Source organism: Lepidochelys olivacea (genome assembly GCF_965140295.1).
Source record: "Lepidochelys olivacea isolate rLepOli2 genome assembly, chromosome: 1".
Classification (NCBI taxonomy): domain Eukaryota; kingdom Metazoa; phylum Chordata; order Testudines; family Cheloniidae; genus Lepidochelys; species Lepidochelys olivacea.
In genome coordinates this window covers 280,135,055-280,155,441 of record NC_140411.1, presented here as the reverse complement: position 1 = coordinate 280,155,441, position 20,387 = coordinate 280,135,055, and the positions used below count along the sequence as shown (strand labels likewise).

General features: G+C 40.5%; 1 protein-coding gene across 4 annotated transcripts in view; it reads right to left on the bottom strand.

The window, feature by feature from the left end:
• PPFIA2 (PTPRF interacting protein alpha 2) overlaps window positions 1-20,387 on the bottom strand; it is a 611,661-nt gene that overhangs the window by 76,549 nt on the left and 514,725 nt on the right. For all 4 annotated transcript variants that reach the window (XM_084639583.1, XM_084639582.1, XM_084639585.1 and 1 more), the window contains 4 exons: window positions 19,575-19,710; window positions 18,701-18,921; window positions 6,342-6,579; window positions 2,079-2,108 (listed from right to left, as the gene is read on the bottom strand). In XM_084639583.1, coding sequence (XP_084495709.1) covers window positions 2,079-2,108; window positions 6,342-6,579; window positions 18,701-18,921; window positions 19,575-19,710 — 625 coding nt within the window. The remainder of the gene's footprint in view (window positions 1-2,078; window positions 2,109-6,341; window positions 6,580-18,700; window positions 18,922-19,574; window positions 19,711-20,387) is intronic.

Below are 20,387 nucleotides of genomic sequence, written 5' to 3'. Positions count from 1 at the left end.
CAGAGCCATAGTCAGGAGTCAAAGCCAAGGGTCAAACTCGAAGGCAGGAACTGGATACCAGCGCCCAGGATCAAGCCAGAGGACAGGATCTAGAGCGAGCTGGGTATCAGGTGAGGAGGGGTTCAAGGCAAGGGCAGGACCAGTGGTGAGCTGGAGCCGGTTTGCACCAGTTCGCGCGAACCGGTTGTTAAATTTTGAAGCAGTTTTAGAACCAGTTGTTAACCCGCTTCCCCACAAGGGGAACTGAGGCTTTGATGGGCTCCGGCCGGGAAGTGATGTAATTCCTCCTCCGGCTGCCGGGGGCGCTGTGCAGCGGGAGCCATGTGGGCTGCCGCCTGGCCCTGGGCACGAGCCCTGTTGCTGCTGCTGCTCCCCTGGCCCTGGAGCTCCCAATGCTGCCTGGTGGGTCCCCAGCTGCTCTGCTGGGCCTGGGCTGCGTCCTGCTGCTCGGGCTGCTCCGAGCCGCTCTCCCCATGAGTACCCACCACCTTGCCCACAGTCAGCTCCTGTCTCCAGCCACCCCCGCACCCCCTGCCCGCAGCCAGCCCCTGCCTCCAGCCAGCCCTGCACGCCCCTTGCCCTGCCTGCAGCCAGCCCCTACTTCCAGTCAGCCCCTGCTCTGTCTCCAGCCAGCCCCACACCTCCTTGCCTCCAGCCAACCCCACACCCTCCTGTCTCCAGCCAGCTCTGCACCCCCTGCCCTGCCCTCAGCCAGCCCTGCACCCCCTGCCTCCAGCTAGCCCTGCCCCACACCCCTGTCTGCAGCTGGCCCCACGTCCACTGGTGCCCTGCAGTTCCCAGGGCAGTAACACCTGCTTCAATGACGGGGGCAGGGAGCAGCTGGGACCCACACATGTGCACACCCTAGGGTGACCAGACAGCAAGTGTGAAAAATCTGGACAGGGGGTGGGGGGGTAATAGGAGCCTATATAAGAAAAAGACCCCAAAATCTGGACTGTCCCTATAAAATCAGGACATCTGGTCACCCTAGCACAGCCCCAGGGAGTGGCGGGGACACACACATGTGAAATGGAGCTCATTTCTAGTTCAGGCCCATCTTTTTAAAAAAGAACTTTAGGCAGGGTTCACATACATCCGTATTTTCCTGAACAGGTCAGGCTTTTTGGTTCTTAAATTGCTGTCTGGGAGGAATTTTTAAAATTTAAAAATTCCTCCCAGGAAAATACGGACGTATGGTAACCCTGTTGGTACAAAAAATACATACTGGGGCACATCCCTTAAATCAGAACTTTTTATAGGGAACCGGTTGTTAAGATTTTGGCAGCTCATCATTGGGCAGGACCAAAGCTGAGTGCAAGGCAGGAGCAGTAGGAACATGGTAACACAAGACTAGTCACAGTGGTGGGCATGAGCATTGTGAAGCCAGTGAGCTGTTGCTGCTTTTGGTGTAAGAGCCAGCCTGCTGACCTCTGCAGCCAATCAGGCAGCGTGGCTAATCAGACAGGCCAGCTATACTTGTGAGGCTGCCTGGAGACTAGCTCTGCTGCAAACCCTGATTCCTGATACTCATGAGTTAAGACTGTGCAGGATCAAGCCAATTGTTTCCACAGCTTGTTTATGAAGGGGTCAAATTTCTAGATAATAAGTGTGAAGGAAATGGAATTTTGTCACAGTTTTTGATGGCTTTGCTAATCTCTCTCATACCAACAGAATTATGACATTCTGTCCCAGTTATATGCATAACTGCACATTGTACCAGCACAGACAAAACTCAACCTTAAAGTTTAGGGCTGCTCCATCAATAAGAAGAGTGAACAGAATGTTCTGTGAAAGTACTCAGAATATAACTAAGCTTGGTTTATGATGGTGTGTTTCTTAATGGTTGCACTAAAGGATGTATTACCAGATGAAGTCACCTGAGAAACGTAACTCCTAACACTGAATTAATTGTAGATTTTCACTCACAAGCTTTTTCAAGTTGGAATAAAAATGAAAATGCATTTTTTCAATTGTTTAGATAAAAACGACATACAAGTTTCATAAGTAAAAGGCATGAAGAAATGAAAAAAAACATGTTTAATACAGCTATTGTACCATTAACATATCAAGCGTCATACCTTTCGTCGATGTTTCCTTAGATCACTTGGCTTCGGTTGATGAAAAAAGCCACAACAAAAAAGAATGATTAGTAAACTTTATTTGACCAAAGAAAACTCAGACTTCACATATATATTTATCCTGACTTATAGAAATAATGACAAAGATAGCCATTCATATTCTCCAGATGCCCTTGGCATAATTTAGAAATACCTTCTGAGTGCAGTAATTTAGAGAACCCACCACAAAGCCCTGCTTTCCTGCAAATAATTTGCCAGTCCCACAAGTCCCTTTCATTTTCATATAAAGTTTTCAGACATGATATAAAATTTTCATTTTTAGATCCTTTCCCCCCATATATTCCATAAATCCTCCCAAAGGAATCATCAATAATAAAAGGATAATGCTTTCTTGCAACTCTCTAGTGTTTCAAACTTTTTAAACATTTTACTGAAAAACAGATATGAGAGCAAAACATCACACAAACTGCAGTAGAGGGAAATTTCCCTCCTGTTACGATAATCTGAATGAATATTTTTGTGTACCTGATATTTTCAACAATTCATCAAAAACGCCAATCCTCTTTACCGCAGACATTATGTCACAGTGGAAGTCTACTAGAACATACATTGTTCAACCACTTAACACTTCTACTTTAGACAAATGTGTCACTCTGTGATATACAGCTAGAGCACAACAAATCCTGCAGAGTTTGTTTTTTACAAGTTTACATGGACCTGTCCTGTGAAATCTGGCTGCAGTTATTGGCATCTAGCCAATCCCGATAGGTTTATTTGGAAGTTTGTGTACTATAGAATCTAAACTTCCAAGAGGATCTCCCAAATTAACCCTTCCACCCAAAGAGAGTTTGTCAGTCTGTCCTGTCCATCCCCAGGCAGCAGGAACAGGCAAACCATACCTGCTGAAATAATTATATATTGAGAGCAGGGGCAGTAGCATTGTAAAATGCTCAGTGTATTATTTGCTAGAGACTTCCAGTGGATTCCATAATTACCTGGCTAAGTCTTGTAGGACGGAAATGCTTCTGCTCCTTTGTCTGCTGGACTTTTGTTTGCAGGTTTCATTAGAACCGAAATGTGAATCTTTTGGACAACCCTTTTCAGAGCACTTTCCCCACTCATTTAGTTTAGTTTCAAAATAAATGTTTTGAAATGTTCAATATCAATTTCATGCTCATTGGTGGAATACAGGTGGTTTAAGGAATATTCAGACACATGATATGCAGTTTAAAAATAATACAGGTTCAATGGAATGTGGGAAAACAAGTCATCCCATACAACTGGCCTTGAAAAGCATATACAGAGAAACACAATGTGCCACTTGTATAAAACAGAAAAAGATCACCTAAACACCTTTAAAAATAAGTTTTAAAAGGTTTTACTATCAATAATGCCCTTGTAAGGCATTTGCTCGAGATTTAAATCTGACCTAGGATTAACAGCCTTCAACTCTGCCTCAAGTTATGTTTTATTAAATGGATTATTTGAAACTTCATTACTTATAATAAAAATCCCATGTAAATTGGTTTCTAATACTTTTTAATAATTGTTATTAATTATTATTTCTATTACATTGGTACTCAATGGCCCTAATCAGAGAAAAGGGCCCCACTCTGCTAGGCACTGTTCAGAGACAATAAAAACCCAACACAACTTAGTCTTTCCTCCAAAAACCTTACAACCCATATATAAAATCATAGAAACAAAGGATTGGAAGGGAGATCAATAGGTCATCTAGTCCAGTCCCCTGCACTCAGGCAGGACAAAGTATTATTTAGATGATCCCTGAGAGATGTTTGTCTAGCCTGTTCTTAAAAACCTCCAATGATGGAGATTCCACAACCTTCTTAGGTAATTTGTTCCAGTGCCTAACTACCCTGACAGTTAAGTAGTTTTTCCTAGCATCTAACCTAAATCTCCCTTGCTGCAATTTAAGCCCATTACTTCTTGTCCTGTCCTCAGTGGATCAAGAGAACAATTTATCACCCTCCTTGTTATACCAACCTTTCATGTACTTGAAGACTGTTATGTCCCCCATCAGTCTTCTCTTTTCCAGACTAAACAAACCCAATTTTTTCAATCTTTCCTCATAGGTCATGTTTTCTAGACCTTTAATCATTTTTGTTGCTCTTCTCTGGACTTTCTCCAATCTGTCCACATCTTTCCTGAAGTGTGGGGCCCAGAACTGGACACAGTACTCCAGCTGAGTCCTAATCAGTGCTGAGTAGAGTGGAAGAATTATTTTGTGTCTTGCTTACAACACTCTTGCTAATACATCCCAGAATGACGTTTGCTTTTTTGCAACAGTGTTACATTGTTGACTCATATTCAGTCTGTGATCCAATATAAGCCCCCAGATTCTCTTCTGCAGTATTCCTTCCTAGGCAGCCATTTTCAGTTTTGTAATTGATTATTCCTTCCTAAGTACTTTGCATTTGTCCTTCCTAAATTTCATCCTATTTATTTCAGATCATTTCTCCAGTTTGTCAAGATTATTTTAATCCTGTCCTCCAAAACACTTGCAACCCCTCCCAGCTTAGTATCATCTGCAAAACTTTATGTGTTCTCTCTATGCCATTATTGAAATCTTTAATGAAGATACTGCACAGAACCATACCCAGGACAGATGCCTGAGGACTCCACTCAATATGCTTTTCCATCTTCACTGTGAACCATTGATGACTACTCTTTGAGTACAGTTCTCCAACCAGTTGTGTACCCACCTTACAGTAGGTTTGTCTTGGCTATGTTTTCCTAGTTTGTTTATGAGAAGGTCATGTGAGACAGTATCAAAAGCCTTACTAACATTGATATACACCTCTACCCCAATATAACGCGACCCGATATAACATGAATTCAGATATAACACGGTAAAGCAGCACTCCAGGGGTCGGGGCTGTGCACTCCGGCGGATCAGTGCATCTGTGTGTCTGGCTCCAACATCCTGCTCTGAGTGGCGTGTTAAAGGCACCGGGCCGGGGCCAAGGGGTTGGATAAGGGGCAGAGGGTCTCAGGGGGCGGTCAGGGGACAGGGAGCAGGGGGGTTGGATGGTTCAGAGGTTCTGGGGGCGCGGTGGTCAGGGGACAGGGAATGGGGGCATTGGATACGGCGTGGGAGTCCCGGGGTGCCTGCTGACTATTAATAATGGAAATGCTCGAGGCCAAAGCAAGGTTGATATAACGCAGTTTCACCTATAACACAGTAAGATTTTTTGGCTCCCGATGACCATGTTATATCAGGGTAGAGGTGTATATATCATATTTTTTGCTACCCTCCTATCCACAAGGCTTGTTACCCTGTCAGAGGAGGATATTAGGTTGGTTTGACATGATTTGTTCTTGACAAATCCATGCTGATTGTTACTTATCACCTTATTATCTTCTGGGTGCTTGCAAATTGATTGATTATTTGCTCCATTATCTTTTTGGGTATTGAAGTTAAGCTGACTGGTCTGTAATTCCCTTGGTTGTCCTTATTCCCCCATCTTAGATAGGTACTACACTTGCCCTTTTCCAGCTTTCTGGGATCTGTTCTATCCTCCACACGTTCTCAAAGATAATCACTAATGGCTTAGAGATCTCTTCACCCAATTCTTTAAGGATGTATTTCATCAGGCCCTGCTGATTTGAAGACATCTTCCTTGTCCAAGTAATTCTTAACCTGTTCTTTTCCTATTTTAGCCTCAGATCCTACCCCATTTACACTGATGTTCACTATGTTAGTTGTCCGATCACTGCTAACCTTTTTGGTGACAACTGAAACAAAAAAGACATTTAACACTTAGGCCAATATGATGTTTTCTGTTATTGTCTTTCCCGTCTCATTGAGTAATGGCCCTACCCTGTTCTTGGTCTTCCTCTTGCTGCCAATGTATTTGTAAAATGTTTTCTTGTTACCTTTATGTTCCTAGGTTGTTTAATCTTGTTTTGTGCCTTGGCCTTTGTAATATTTTCCTTGTGGGTTTTGTATATATATCCTTTGTAATTTGATCTAGTTTCCTCTTTTTTGTATGACCCTTTTTTGCGTTTCAGGTCATTGAAGATCGTGGTTAAGCCACCAGGTCTTTTTATTATACTCCCTATCTTTTCTATGGTTTGGCATAATTTGCTCTTGTGCACATAGAGAGACAACAAAATATGGACAAACAAATTCTACAGGGGAGTAGGCGAAGCTTGGTAAGGGCTAGGCAAACAGTGATAACAATTTGATCAGTTTATTTTAATAAATATCATGCTCAAAACTGCCATCACACATTTCCTTACCAGTGTCATGACCCCCATGCGATCCATTTCTCTGGCTGGACTGCGAGGTGTGAGTTTAGGGGTTGAGTGCCCACTGGGAGGAGAAGAGCTTGCAAGTGATGAAGCTGTCACTGATCCAGTGATGGATGTACCTGGGTGAACTCTAGCCAGATTCAAGCCTTCTAGACTGACGCTGGCCACTCTGTTCTCTATTTCTTCAGCACGCAGTTCTGTTGATTCTTTTTCTTCTTGGATTAACCTTATGGAGTGAAGAAAGCATATGATAATATTCTGATCATTGTCAGCTACATAAGGTGTGTTTCTGGCTCTAACAGCAACTTCACTTCTTTGAATAGTTGAGTATGAACTTGCCTTTGCAGAAGTTTTATGTGCATAGATGTGGGTAAACCCCAAAAAGTTTGATAAATGTTAGAGGAACAAAACTGTATTAAGAATACTGCCTCATAACTATCCATTCATAGTTGAGGCTGCTAATATATACAACAATTTAACTATAAAAACAGTTTGGGTAAAATTTCAGAAGGTCCCCTACTACAGCACCATTAGTGAGTTTGCAAAATACAGGCACCCATACTTCTGCATACACTTTGCAGGTACAAAAATATGTGCAGACTTGATAAACTCTAACATTTGCAAGTATTAGAATCCGCACCTGCAAAACCTATTGGGCCCATATTCTATCAGAGTAGTGAAGTTTTGGAATAGCCTTCCAAGGGAAGCAGTGGGGGCAAAAGATCTATCTTGCTTTAAGATTAAGCTCGATAAGTTTATGGAGGAGATGGTATGATGGGATAACATGGTTTTGGTATTTAAATATTCATGGTAAATGGCCTGTGATGGGATATTAGATGGGGTGGGATCTGAGTTACCCAGGAAAGAATTTTCTGTAGTATCTGGCTGATGAATCTTGCCCATATGCTCAGGGTTTAGCTGATCGCCATATTTGGGGTCGGGAAGGAATTTTCCTCCAGGGCAGATTGGAAGAGGCCCTGGAGGTTTTTCTCCTTCCTCTGTAGCATGGGGCACGGGTCACTTGCTGGAGGATTCTCTGCTCCTTGAAGCCTTTAAACTATGATTTGAGGACTTCAATAGCACAGATATAGGTGTGAGGTTTTTTGCAGAAGTGGTGGGTGAAATTCTGTGGCCTGCGTTGTGCAGGAAGTCCTAAATATCTATGAATCTATGAATCTGGGTGCTGCTCCAACAGGAAATCAAACGAGGATGTGTGAATTTACCCCCACTGCATCTAACACTAACTTGTTTTATATATTTAAGCTTTATATTTTAGGATTTATGCTCTGTTATTTATACTGCTTCTACTGTCTATAGTTGGTAGCATTTTCCCATGGATATTCTAAAACCAATATGACTAATTCATAGCATTATAATGAACTTTTAGTGCTAATTCTGGATTCCACCCTGCTAAGGATACCCTATGGCCTTTCTTGTGGCGTGAGTTGCTGAAGGCAACATACATTGGCTATCTTGTATGTCAGTAGCACTATATGTCTAGTGTTTCTTTAACTATTGTGACAAAGTTCTTCCTCTGCCTTAGTGGGTCCTGCACTTATTGGTGAATTTTCTCGCCTCAGAAGTTCACGGCAGCCCTCAATTTGGCCACTTTCGTGGCTCAAATCTGCTGTTCACTCAGTTAGCCTCATCACTGGCCAGCATGGGGAAAGGAAGAAGAACAGTCCCCAGAGACTGTGCCGATCCATCTAGTGGATCGGGGAACAGGCCATTCCCCTCTCGTGGAACTCACAATCCAGTTCAACTCCTCCGGTATCAAGTAGGGAGTTGGGGGGATGGAGGGATGGGGGGAACCCCGGCCTGCCCTCTACTCTGGGTTCCAGCCCAGGGCCCTGTGGATTGTAGCTGTCTACAGTGGCTCCTGTAACAGCTGCGTGACAGCTACAATGCTCTGGGCTACTTCCCCATGGCCTCCTCCCAACACTTTCTTTATTCTCACCACAGGACCTCCCTCCTGATGTCTGACAATGCTTGTACTTCTCAGTCTTCCTGTACTATGCCTTCTCACTCTCAGCTTCTTGCGCCTCTTGCTCCCAGCTCCTCGCACACACCACAAACTGAAGTGAGCTCCTTTTTAAACCCAGGTGCCCTGATTAGCCTGCCTTAATTGATTCTAGCAGCTTCTTGATTGGCTGCAGGTGTTCTAATCAGCCTGAATGCCTTAATTATTTCCAGAAAGTTCCTGATTGTTCTGAAACCTTCCCTGTTACCTTACCCAGGGAAAAGGAACCTACTTAACCTGGGGCTAATATATCTGCCTTCTATCACGCTCCTGTAGCCATCTGGCCTGACCCTGTCACACTATGTTGAGTAAAAAGAACAAGAGAGCTGTCACTCCTATTACTGTGCTATTCCATATAGACCTCAATCTGCAATGTGCAGGACCTCTGACAATTTCCACTAGTTTCCACTCAAAGGGATCCCAAAGAACTTCAGCATGGCTCTTGAGGATAACTTTGCCTGCTGTCAGGGAGTAAGATCAAAAGAACTGTAAGGCAGGAAGGCAGATAGTCCTCACCAGCAGAGAAACATGACAAAGAATAAATGGGAGACACAACTTAGCATTCACCATTGTGTTTCACTTAACATTCTCAGAAAAGCTTCTTTACTTATTTCCTCAGAGTGGTTTGGTTACTTTCTTGTATTTAATGCCATCTCCTTCCCACCAAAATGATTTCCTCAGTATTATCAGGGCAGATGCTCCAAACAAATCCAAATTGCTGTACTGGAGGCCCTGATCTAATAAATAAATGTGCTAGCATGTGGCCTGCACCCACATGAACTCCCAACAGATCCCTCAATCTCATCCCCAGGGTAAATTAGAGCAGCTCTGAGGCTGATGGTCAACTAACTAGGACCCAAGAGGCTATTCTGTCAGACAAGAGATCCCCAGATAGGACCTTGCAGTGGGCATAGTGACTCTATGCACCCAAGGTTTTCTCTAGGCAGGAGAATCCTCAGAGAACTAGATCTGTCAACTGTACAGCTTCTGTGTGACACCAGAAAGTCACAAAGCAGCCAGAGCAGGGGACAGTAACTGTCCCAGAGACTACGTTTTCTCTGGACAGTGTATAAAAAAGGAGATGACTCGCTACAGGGCCCATCTGTTTCTGAATGAATTTCACTATATAATGTACAAAAAGGCACTCATTTATGAGTACTTTGTCCTTTCTTCATCCTCATCTGCCCTCTCAGTCACACATGGTCAAAACAATTACATATTTTCATAAATGAGGAAAGGAAGAGGTATTAGTATATCTAGAGGCAGAAAGAGCAGATGAAATAATTGTGCAAGATACAAAGGTGGGATCAAATAAGTCAGTAGCAGCTCCTTAAGTTTTGAAATAGAAACAAACATGCTGCCTCACAGATGTCTACAGTGTGGTCTTCCCTTCTCTTGTGCATGTTAGTAATAATGCTTTACTGGAGCATGTCTTATTTGGAAATGGGAAACAATCTTTTTTGGATGATCTATACAGTAACTAGCTATCTCCAAAATGCAAAAGCTATTGTCAGAATCTTCTGAAAGGAAATCCTTTATTTGATATTTAAAAAGCAAATTTACTAGGGCTGTCAAGTGATTAAATAAATTAATCGTGATTAATCGCATGAGTTACAACACAGAATACAAAGTGTACAGTGCTCACTTTATATTTATTTTTATTACAAATATTTACATTGTAAAAAACAAAAGAAATATTATTTTTCAATTCAACTAATACAAGTACTGTACTGCAATCTCTTTATAATGAAATTTGAACTTACAAATGTAGAATTATGTACAAAAAAACTGCAATAAAAAACAAAACAATGTAAAACTTTAGAACCTACAAGTCCACTCAGTCCTACTTCAGCCAATCGCTCCTACATTTGTAGGAGATAATGCTGCCCACTTCTTGTTGACAGTGTCACCTCAAAGTGACAACAGGCATTTGTATGGCACTGTTGTAGCTGGCGTCACAAGATATTTATGTATCAGATGCACTAAAGATTCGTATGTCCCTTCATGCTTCAACCACCATTCCAGGGGACATGTGTCCATGTTTATGATGGGTTCTGCTCGATAACAATCCAAAGCAGAATGTACCGACTCATGTTCATTTTCATCATCTGAGTCAGATGCCACCAGCAGAAGGTTGATTTTCTTTTTTTGGTGGTTAAGGTTCTGTAGTTTCCTCACTGGAGTGTTGCTCTTTTAAGACTTCTGAAAGCATGCTCCACACCTTGTCCCTCTCAGATTTTGGACAGAACTTCAGATTCTTAAACCTTGGGTCGAGTGCTGTAGCTATGTTTAGAAATCTCACATTGGTACCTTCTTTGCGTTTTGTCAAAACTGCTGTGAAAGTGTTCTTAAAACAAACATGTGCTGGGTCATCATCTGAGACTGCTATAACATGAAATACATGTCAGAATGCGGGTAAAACAGGAGACATAGTGTTCTCCCCCAAGGAGTTCCGTCACAAATTTAATTAAAGCATTATTTTTTTAACGAGCATCATCAGCATGGAAGCATGTCCTCTGGAATGGTGGCCGAAGCACAAAGGGCCATATGAATGTTTAGCATTTCTGGCACATAAATATCTTGCAATGCCAGCTACAAAACTGCCTTGCGAATGCCTGTTCTCACTTTCAGGTGACATTGTAAATAAGAAGCAGTCAGCAGTATCTCCCGTAAATCTAAACAAACTTGTTTGTCTTAGCGACTGGCTGAACAAGAAGTAGGACTGAGTGGACTTGTAGGCTCCAAAGTTTTACATTGTTTTGTTTTTGACTGCAGTTATGTAACAAAAACAATCTACATTTGACAGTTACACTTTTGCGATAAAGAGATTGCACTACAGTACTTGTATGAGATGAACTGAAAAATACTATTTATTTTGTTTATCATTTTTGCAGTGCAAATATTTGTAATCCAAAATAATAATATAAAGTGAGCACTGTACACTTTGTATTCTGTGTTGTAATAGAAATCAATATATTTGAAAAAGTAGAATAAACATCCAACATTATTTAATAAATTTAAATTGGTATTTTATTGTTTAACAGTGCGATTAATCATGATTAATTTTTAAAATTGTGATTAATTTTTTGAGTTAATCGCATGAGTTAACAGCAACTAATTGACAACCCTAAAATTTACCCTACTCATTTTGTTTTATTGTGTAGAACACATCTAATGCAGTTCCACTTCATGTGTGCTAAGTGAATGGTCTCCAGATATAACTCAAAATAATCCATGGAATTTGGAGAGACATTGTATTTTTGGGTAAAATGTAAAATCATGTCAAGACTTCAGGGATACTGTATCAGTAGAGAACACAAAAAGGAGCTAATAGAAAAAGAAGCACACACTGTTGAACGTCTGTTGTACTATTTTACCTTCTACATGGGATATGAATTTGCCACTAAAAGAAAACCTGAGAAATTTCAAACAAAAATTCTCTTTCTCTCTCTCTCTTTTATCATCAAACTCATTTCACCAGACACAGGGGGAATAAAAAGTGTAGACACTCAAAACTACGTTATATGTCTTAAAAATCTATAACTTTTATGGGAAAAAAGGAGAAATAAAAAAAATCTGCAAATAACCAGTTAATGGATCCCTGCCATCACAATTTCCTGCTATCACACAATCTTTCATCTCTCATCATAACTCTACCCCAACTTATACACCCACCCAAACTGAACTTTGCCCTCTTTGTGTTCATTTGTGAGGAAACTTTGCTGTTACATCTACATAGTTGTTTTTCATGTCATTTACTACACCTGTTGAAGAGACTTCAAAAGGAATATAGTCCCATGGTACATTAAATTATATTAAAGTTCTATCAATTTGTCTCATCTTGGTAAGTAGATGTAAGTAAATCCCCAGTGGTGTTATGAAATGTGTTGGTTACGTTGGGCTGGAGTCTCTTGTCTGCCAAATTCATTTAGTGTTGCTTAGAAAAGAGTAGGGGGAAGGGGGAGCGCATGAGATAGGTAGGGGAGGCAGGGCCTGAGTCAGGAGAAGGGAGGGGACCATGTCTGCAGAAGGGAGGAGAGGAAGCATGGCAAAGCATGATGCTCTGTTATTGAAAGATCTTCTGCCAGCAGCTTACATTAAAGCTCCCCCACCAATATTTTAAAATTTACAATGTGGCCAGAAAACTAAGATCAGCTCCTCTCATCCCTCTTCTGCATTGCATCTGAGCGCATGCTGGGCACAGTGGAGAACTGAGCCCACTGTATTTAGGCTTATGTAAGTTTGCCAGCTTGTCTTTTTGACTACATTAATTATTGTGTCTATCAGCAAACATGTTAAGTCCCACATCATCCAACAGTAATGTTGTAGTATAACACAATGCAACCAAGAAACAAAATACTGTGTCCTGCCACTTTAAGGCATAAACGCCTCTTCACAGTGTTCCTCGCTCTGGCCAATCAGAGAGAGGGCCTATCGCAGCCTTGTCCATAAAAAGAGACAGACAAAGGAATGGCTGGTTTCAGGTGGAGGGAAAGTCAAACATCCATTTATGATGTCTCTTGAAAATGGAATAGTTACTCTGTGTGAACAAGACTGTCAGTTTCTCTGTTCCAGTGTTCCTTGTCTGAGCCTGGGAGCTTCCTATGCCTATTTCCTCCCTGGGCTGGGAAGAGAGGAAAAGAGGGAGCTTCCTCCCCATTGCCTCTCCTTTACATCCTTACTCTGAGCCCCCATTTAATCCCTTTGCTGCCTACCTTAGTGGGGCATAAGTATGCCCATTCACTGGATCTGTATTTGATATGTCCTTGTAATTCCTTCATTTGCTCTCCCTCTCCAGAAAACCAAAACTAAGGGGTACTTTCCCTCAAATGTGGCCAATGAAACAAAACAAATGTGCAGTTTGTAAGTCAAGCCAAAAATAAATTTGAAAATTATTTCCCAAAAACATCTGACAAAGAACCTTTTTAATCACCAGAATTATAAAACTCACGTTTCTATTCCCCCCGTTCCCCCTAAAACTAGTCAGGGAAAAAAACACCTACCCTGGCATAAGTTATGGTTTGTGAAATTTTAGGAGGGTTGGTTTCTTTATGGGAAAGATATGCCAGGGATTCTTGAAAAATTGAATTTATAATGAGAAACTAGCGTCATCCTTAACTATGCAGTGGCTTCTTCCACCACATAATAGGAAATGTATGGCTCTATCTGATTTTCTGTGGCAAAAGTATGAATATGAATTTGAACCCAAATGAATCCATAGGACCTTTAGAAAGGTCTTTTAAAAATAATCCATACTAATGGAACAGGAGGAAACATGCAAACCAAATTGTCTGTTTTAGCCCCACAAACTACTGAGTAAGAAATATTTATCTATGAAAGCTGTTGCATTTAGTTTCACCTGAAAATGGGATGTGTCATTTACTCATTCTCATGGTAAAATGACTCTCTTCCTGTCAACCAATCTGATGTTCATGAACAAGGCCCAAACACTGCCCTACGTTGCGTCCACTGTGTTCTTTAATCATAGTTTTAAAACTACATATTGCTTCCATTTACTTTCCTATGACCCATAAATATATATTCACAGGGTGAAAAATATCAAGTTCTGAATTGCAGTAATATGGGAATCTGAAAGATGTGGGGCTCAGGATTTGGAGTCAAATGTGAAAATAGAGACATTATAATGAAAGGAGCCATAATGCCTAAAGTATAAAAGAAGCTAAAAGGTCCCTTGCTGAGATCAATCTTCTTGCCTAAAATCCATTTAAGAATTGCCATAAAAGGTCTACAGTATTTTCTGAACTGAGATCTGATGAAAGATTGAATATAGATCATATGCTGGGAATTAAAATAATCTTTTTCATGTTCTTAATAAATCTAAATTTTAGATCAGTTTGGATAAAACAGATGATCACCCTCTTACATAAGACATATTGCATGAATAGAAAACATCTTATCTAAGAATATAGCGGTAGGGATATTACTGACCACCTGACCAGGATGGTGATAGTGATTGTGAAATGCTCAGGGAGATTAGAGAGACTGTTAAAATAAAAAACTCAATAATAATAATGGGGGATTTAAATTATCCCCATATTGACTGGGTACATGTCACCTCAGGATGGGATGCAGAGATAAAGTTTCTTGACATCTTAAAAGACTGTTTCTTGGAGCAGCTGGTCCTGGACCCACCAGAGGAGAGGCAATTCTTGATTTAGTCCTAAGTGGAGCACAGGATCTGGTCCAAGAGGTGAATATAGCTGGACCGCTTGGTAATAGTGACCATAATATAATTAAATTTAATATCCCTGTGGCAGGAAAAACACCACAGCAGCCCAACACTGTAGCATTTAATTTCAGAAAGGGGAACTACACAAAAATGAGGTTAGTTAAACAGAAATTAAAGGGTACAGTGCCAAAAGTGAAATATCTGCAAGCTGCATGGAAACTTTTTAAAGACACCATAATAGAGGCTCAACTTAAATGTATACCCCAAATTAAAAAACATAGTAAGAGAACCAAAAAAGAGCCACCGTGGCTAAACAACAAAGTAAAAGAAGCAATGAGAGGCAAAAAGGCATACTTTAAAAAGTGGAAGTTAGATCCTAGTGAGGAAAATAGAAAGGAGCATAAACACTGGCAAATGAAGTGTAAAAATACAATTAGGAAGGCCAGAAAAGAATTTGAGGAACAGTTAGCCAAAGACTCAAAAAGTAATAGCAGTTTTTTTTTAAAGTATATCAAAAGCAGGAAGCCTGCTAAACAACCAGTGGGGCCACTGGCTGATCGCGGTGCTAAAGGAGCAGTCAAGGACAATAAGGCCATTGAGGAGAAACTAAATGAATTCTTTGCATCGGTCTTCACGGCTGGGGATGTGAGGGAGACTCCCAAACCTGAGCCATTCTTTTTAGGTGACAGATCTGAGGAACTGTCCCAGATTGAGGTCTCATTAAAGGAGGTTTTGGAACAAATTGATAAATTAAAGAGCAATAAGTCCCCAGGACCAGATGGTATTCACCCAAGAATTCTGAAGGAACTGAAATGTGAAATTGCAGAACTACTAACTGTAGTCTGTAACCTATCATTTAAATCAGCTTCTGTACCAGATGACTGGAGGATAGCTAATGTGATGCCAATTTTTAAAAAGGGCTCCAGAGGTGATCCTGGTAATTACAGACCTGTAAGCCTGACTTCAGTACCGAGCAAACTGGTTGAAACTATAATAAAGAACAATATTGTCAGACATATAGATGAAAATAATTTGTTGAGAAACAGTCAACATGGTTTTAGTAAAGGGAAATCATGCCTCACCAATCTACTAGAATTCTTTGAGGGGGTCAACAAGCACATGGACCAAGGGGATCCAGTGGATGTAGTGTGCTTAGATTTTAAGAAAGCCTTTGATAAGGTCCCTCACCAAAAGCTCTTACGCAAAGTAAGCTGCCACGGGATAAAAGGGAAGGTCCTCTCATGGATTAGTAACTGGTTAAAAGATAGGAAACAAAGGGTAGGTATAAATGGTCAGTTTTCAGAGTGGAGAGAAGTAAATAATGGTGTCCCCCAGGGGTCTGTTCTGGGACCAGTCCTATTCAACATATTCATAAATGATCTGGAAAAAAGGGTAAACAGTCAGGTGGCAAAATTTGCAGATGATACAAAATTATTAAAGACAGTTAAGACCCAGGCAGACTGCAAAGAGCTACAAAAGATCTCTCAAAACTGGGTGACTGGGCAACAAAATGGCAGATGAAATTTAATGTTGATAAATGCAAAGTCATGCACATTGGAAAGCATAATCCCAACTATACATATAAAATGATGGGGTCTAAATTAGCTGTTACCACTCAAGAAAGAGATCTTGGAGTCATTGTGGATAGTTCTCTGAAAACATTCACTCATTGTGCAGTGGCTGTCAAAAAAGCAAACAGAATGCTGGGAATAATTAAGAAAGGAATAGATAATAGGACAGAAAATATCATGTTGCTGCTATATAAATCCATGGTACTCCCACATCTTGAATACTGTGTGCAGATGTGGTCACCCCATCTCAAAAAAGATATATTGGAATTGGAAAACGTTCAGAAAAGGGCAACAAAAATGATCAGGAGTATGGAACGGCTTCCGTATGAGGAGAGATTAATAAGACTGGGACTTTTGAGCTTGGAAAAGAGACAGCTAAGGGGAGATAGGATTGAGGTCTATAAAATCATGACTGGTATAGAGAAAGTAGATAAGGAAGTGTTGTTTATTACTTCTCATAACACAAGAACTAGGGGTCATGAAATGAAATGAATAGGCAGCAGGTTTAAAACAAATAAAAGGAAGTATTTCTTCACACAACACACAGTCAACTTGTGGAACTCCTTGCCAGAGGATGTTGCGAAGGCTAAGACCATAACAGGGTTCAAAAAAGAACTAGATAAATTCATGGAGGATAGGTCCACCAATGGCTATTAGCCAGGATGGGCAGGAATGGTGTCCCTAGCCTCTGTTTGCCAGAAGCTGGGAATGAGCGACAGGAAATGGATCACTTGATGATTACCTGTTCTGTTCATTTCCTCTGGGGCACCTGGCACTGGCCACTGTCAGAAGACAGGATACTGGGCTAGATGGACCCTTGGTCTGACCCAGTATGGCCATTCTTATGTTCTTAAGAGGGTGATCATTTCTTGGTGGACTCTCCTGACTGAATAACTTTCCCTGAAATTTACAAAAGGGAATATGAAAGTAACTAATGTGACCATTAGTTATGTGGGTATCTTTACAAACCAAATTTTTGATGAGAGTCATTTATGCTTCAGGTCATCGGCTGATAATCTGTATGTGTGTGTTGGGGTGGAGGGGAGAATAAAGAATTTTCTTCTCTCAGTCAATCTACAATACTGTAAAAATAACTAAATGTGTTATGTTTTTTTCTCTCTTTTTTGCTTTCCTCTAAAGCATTAGGTACTAGTTATTGCCAGAGGCAAGATGCTACACTAGATGGATCAATGATCTGATTCAGCATGACATAAATCCTATCTATCTACATTACCTACAGATATGTTCTCTTCTCCAAACCCCCACTATATCAGATATCTTAAAAGGTCAACATTTTAATTTTTTTAAAATAAAGATATTTGTTTAACCTATAACCTTCTGAATAGTCAGGGTCCTTATTCCTTGTAATAAAAGAAAACATGAATAAAATTCCTTGTTTTCCCTATGTTCGGAATATGCTATTTTAGCAAGATTAAACCGTCCAATCGCAAACTTTTCCTTTGGCCTTTTCTCTTGACAGAACTGCTGTGAAACAGATTTTAGAAAATTGTAGCAAAATTCCCTATGAATCAAATGGATATATGTTGGGAGTCCCAAATACTCAGTTATAAATCTACAGTGAAAAATAAGTGGCCTCAACCCACCCCAGAATGGAAAAGTTTGTAATGTCATTTTAAAACATGCTCAAGAGTATATCTTACACTAGGCTACCTTACACAAAGAGAAAGACTTGAGGAAAAACTAGCACAAGGTAAACGAGATATTTCAAACTATTCTCCATCTGATTACTAAATAGCACAGTACCTATGGGTATGACCTGGACATTGATGCACTAATGACATCTCTTTCATCTATTTCCTTGGAACTGGGAGGTAATAAATGGATGTTCTAAAGAAAACATGATATATTTATCACACAATCTTTTAAACCTACCTTTTTTGACAAAACAGGTAAACTGTGGTTCTGCTACGAAAAGTGGCGATTAAAATAGCATCCTTGGGTTCAGTGGTTTATTGCCTCTCAATAATTCCAGATGAAATTAGTGCAGTTTAATAGATTGAGGTTTCTTTTTCCTTGTCTTCGAGCCTCATAACTCAGTTTGGGATATGAACCTCAGACTGAATTCCTTCCTGCTTTCATACCATTCTTTGTAACCCAGACCCACATGAGGTGCATTACAGATGTTACTAACAGCAGGAACCATGCACATCACTGAATTCAAATCTTCAGGATAACAGTTAATTAATGGTAGAATGGAGTTATGTAGGATGGGCACGTAAAAATCTTGAAAAGAAGGCCTGTGAATAAAGGTCAATCAGAGAGCTTCCCTGTCTTAGTGTACCCTAACATAGCTTCTTCTAAAGAGCTAGCTATTTCTCTTCCCCCTGGAATGTTCTTCACAAGCTCCATGTTTAAGAAAGGAAATTGTTATCATTACTTCCACTATAGTACATATTCTTATACATAAACACGTACATTCCCCAGTTACTGCCCTGGAATGCATGAGTGGGGCTCCGACTGCAGTCTGTGGAAACTGATCCTGAGCACCACGGGGAAGATTGATCTATGGCCAGAAAACACATTGCAGTTGGTTGATATTAGGTACCTTATTTCTTTGTTGATTGCATCTAGTTGCTCCTGAAGCATCATGGCCAGAGTCTGGGCATCTGAATGCCCACTTGGTGACAGAAGATCCATGGAGCTAAAAATAGTTTCTCTATCATCGTCATCAATATCAGACATTTCGGTGTCACTTTCAAATGGGTGGCTGCTCAAGACTCCAATCTGCTGAGTTCTGTTCCACTCATGATCCCCAAGAGATTTCACCTAAGCAAGAATTTACAAAATGCATATCGTGCTGTCTGAGAAACTATTTCAAAATTAGCTTGCTGGAAAATGGAAAAGATGAAGCGTTAACATTTTAAAATACTGGCTCTGTGATTATTAATCCCTTTCTTATTTGTAACAACATTAAGAATGATAGATTTATTTGATAGGAATAAAGATGCTGTAAAGTTCTTTCCTATGGTTTCTACTGCAGTTCAGCATTAACTAAGGAAGAGATTTTCAAAGGTTTCCAGTTAGGTTTCCAACTCCCACTGAACTTGAATATCTCCCTCTGTGCTATTAGTGTTGGCTGCTATACAGCAGTGGATGTACTTGTAGATTGGTATGGAAAAATCCCATTGTTTGCTGAGAAAACTACACAATTTGTAACCCCCTCGAGTATCTTCTACAAAACAATGAGGTAGACTGTCATATCCCAGTATGGGGATTTAATTGTTAACATGAGCTATTAATACCACGTGCAATGAAAAGAAGATATCCTATAAGCTGTCTGCAAACTAGTTAGTTAAAGCACTTTTGGGGTGCAGTATGTATGCCAGTGTTTAATGCTGTCATTGTTTAGGAACACATTGTAACACTGCATGCAAAAAAGCTTGCAGTGTTGCACAAGTGAAAACAATTAAATGGCTAACCTTGGGTTCATCTCTCCGGACCTCCATACGACCTCTTCTGGGTCGCCTTATCACTTTAGTTGATCTGTAGTCGGATTGGCTATCAACCAAGGAACCCACAGAATACCTCAGTTCTGCTGATGTGTCAAGGTGAGATCTGAAAAAGGATTGAGGCACAGACAGTAAGTAAATTCAAATAACAGGAATGATAATACAGTGCCTTTCATTCTAGGGTCTCAGAGCTTTACTGACATTAATTCATTAAGCCTTGCAAGAGAAATTACATTGGGGATACAATTTAGTGAACATTTTCTAAACATATTGGGGAGTAATAAAGGAAATGAATCTTGACCCTTTTTATATTAAAAAATTAAATAACAAACCACAACAGGCCAGATCCGCAGCTGGTGTGAATTGGCAGAGCTCCAATGAAGTCCATCAGCAGAGTCGGGTCAACATTAAGCATTTTTGCATATCCCACCCTAAACGCTTTTGTAGTATTACTTTTCTATGTAAGCAATTGTTGCCATAACAATGTTATGTGATCATGAATGAAAAGGAAGATGAATCAATCTGCTTATTAAGACATGCTCTACATTATGATAATGTTAGTCAACTTCCCAATGATTTATGGTTATGATTGGAATGCTACATATCTGGTACTATGTTAATAGATTAAACTAATACAACTGATACAGTCTAAGAAGCTTGGCTTCCACTAGTGCGTTTGGGGCATGACTCTGGCTTTTAAACCATTGGCTGCATTGCAGGGCTGGGGATGAGGATGGGCTAAGCTCCAGGATGACAGTGGAAGAATTGTGACTGACAGTCAGA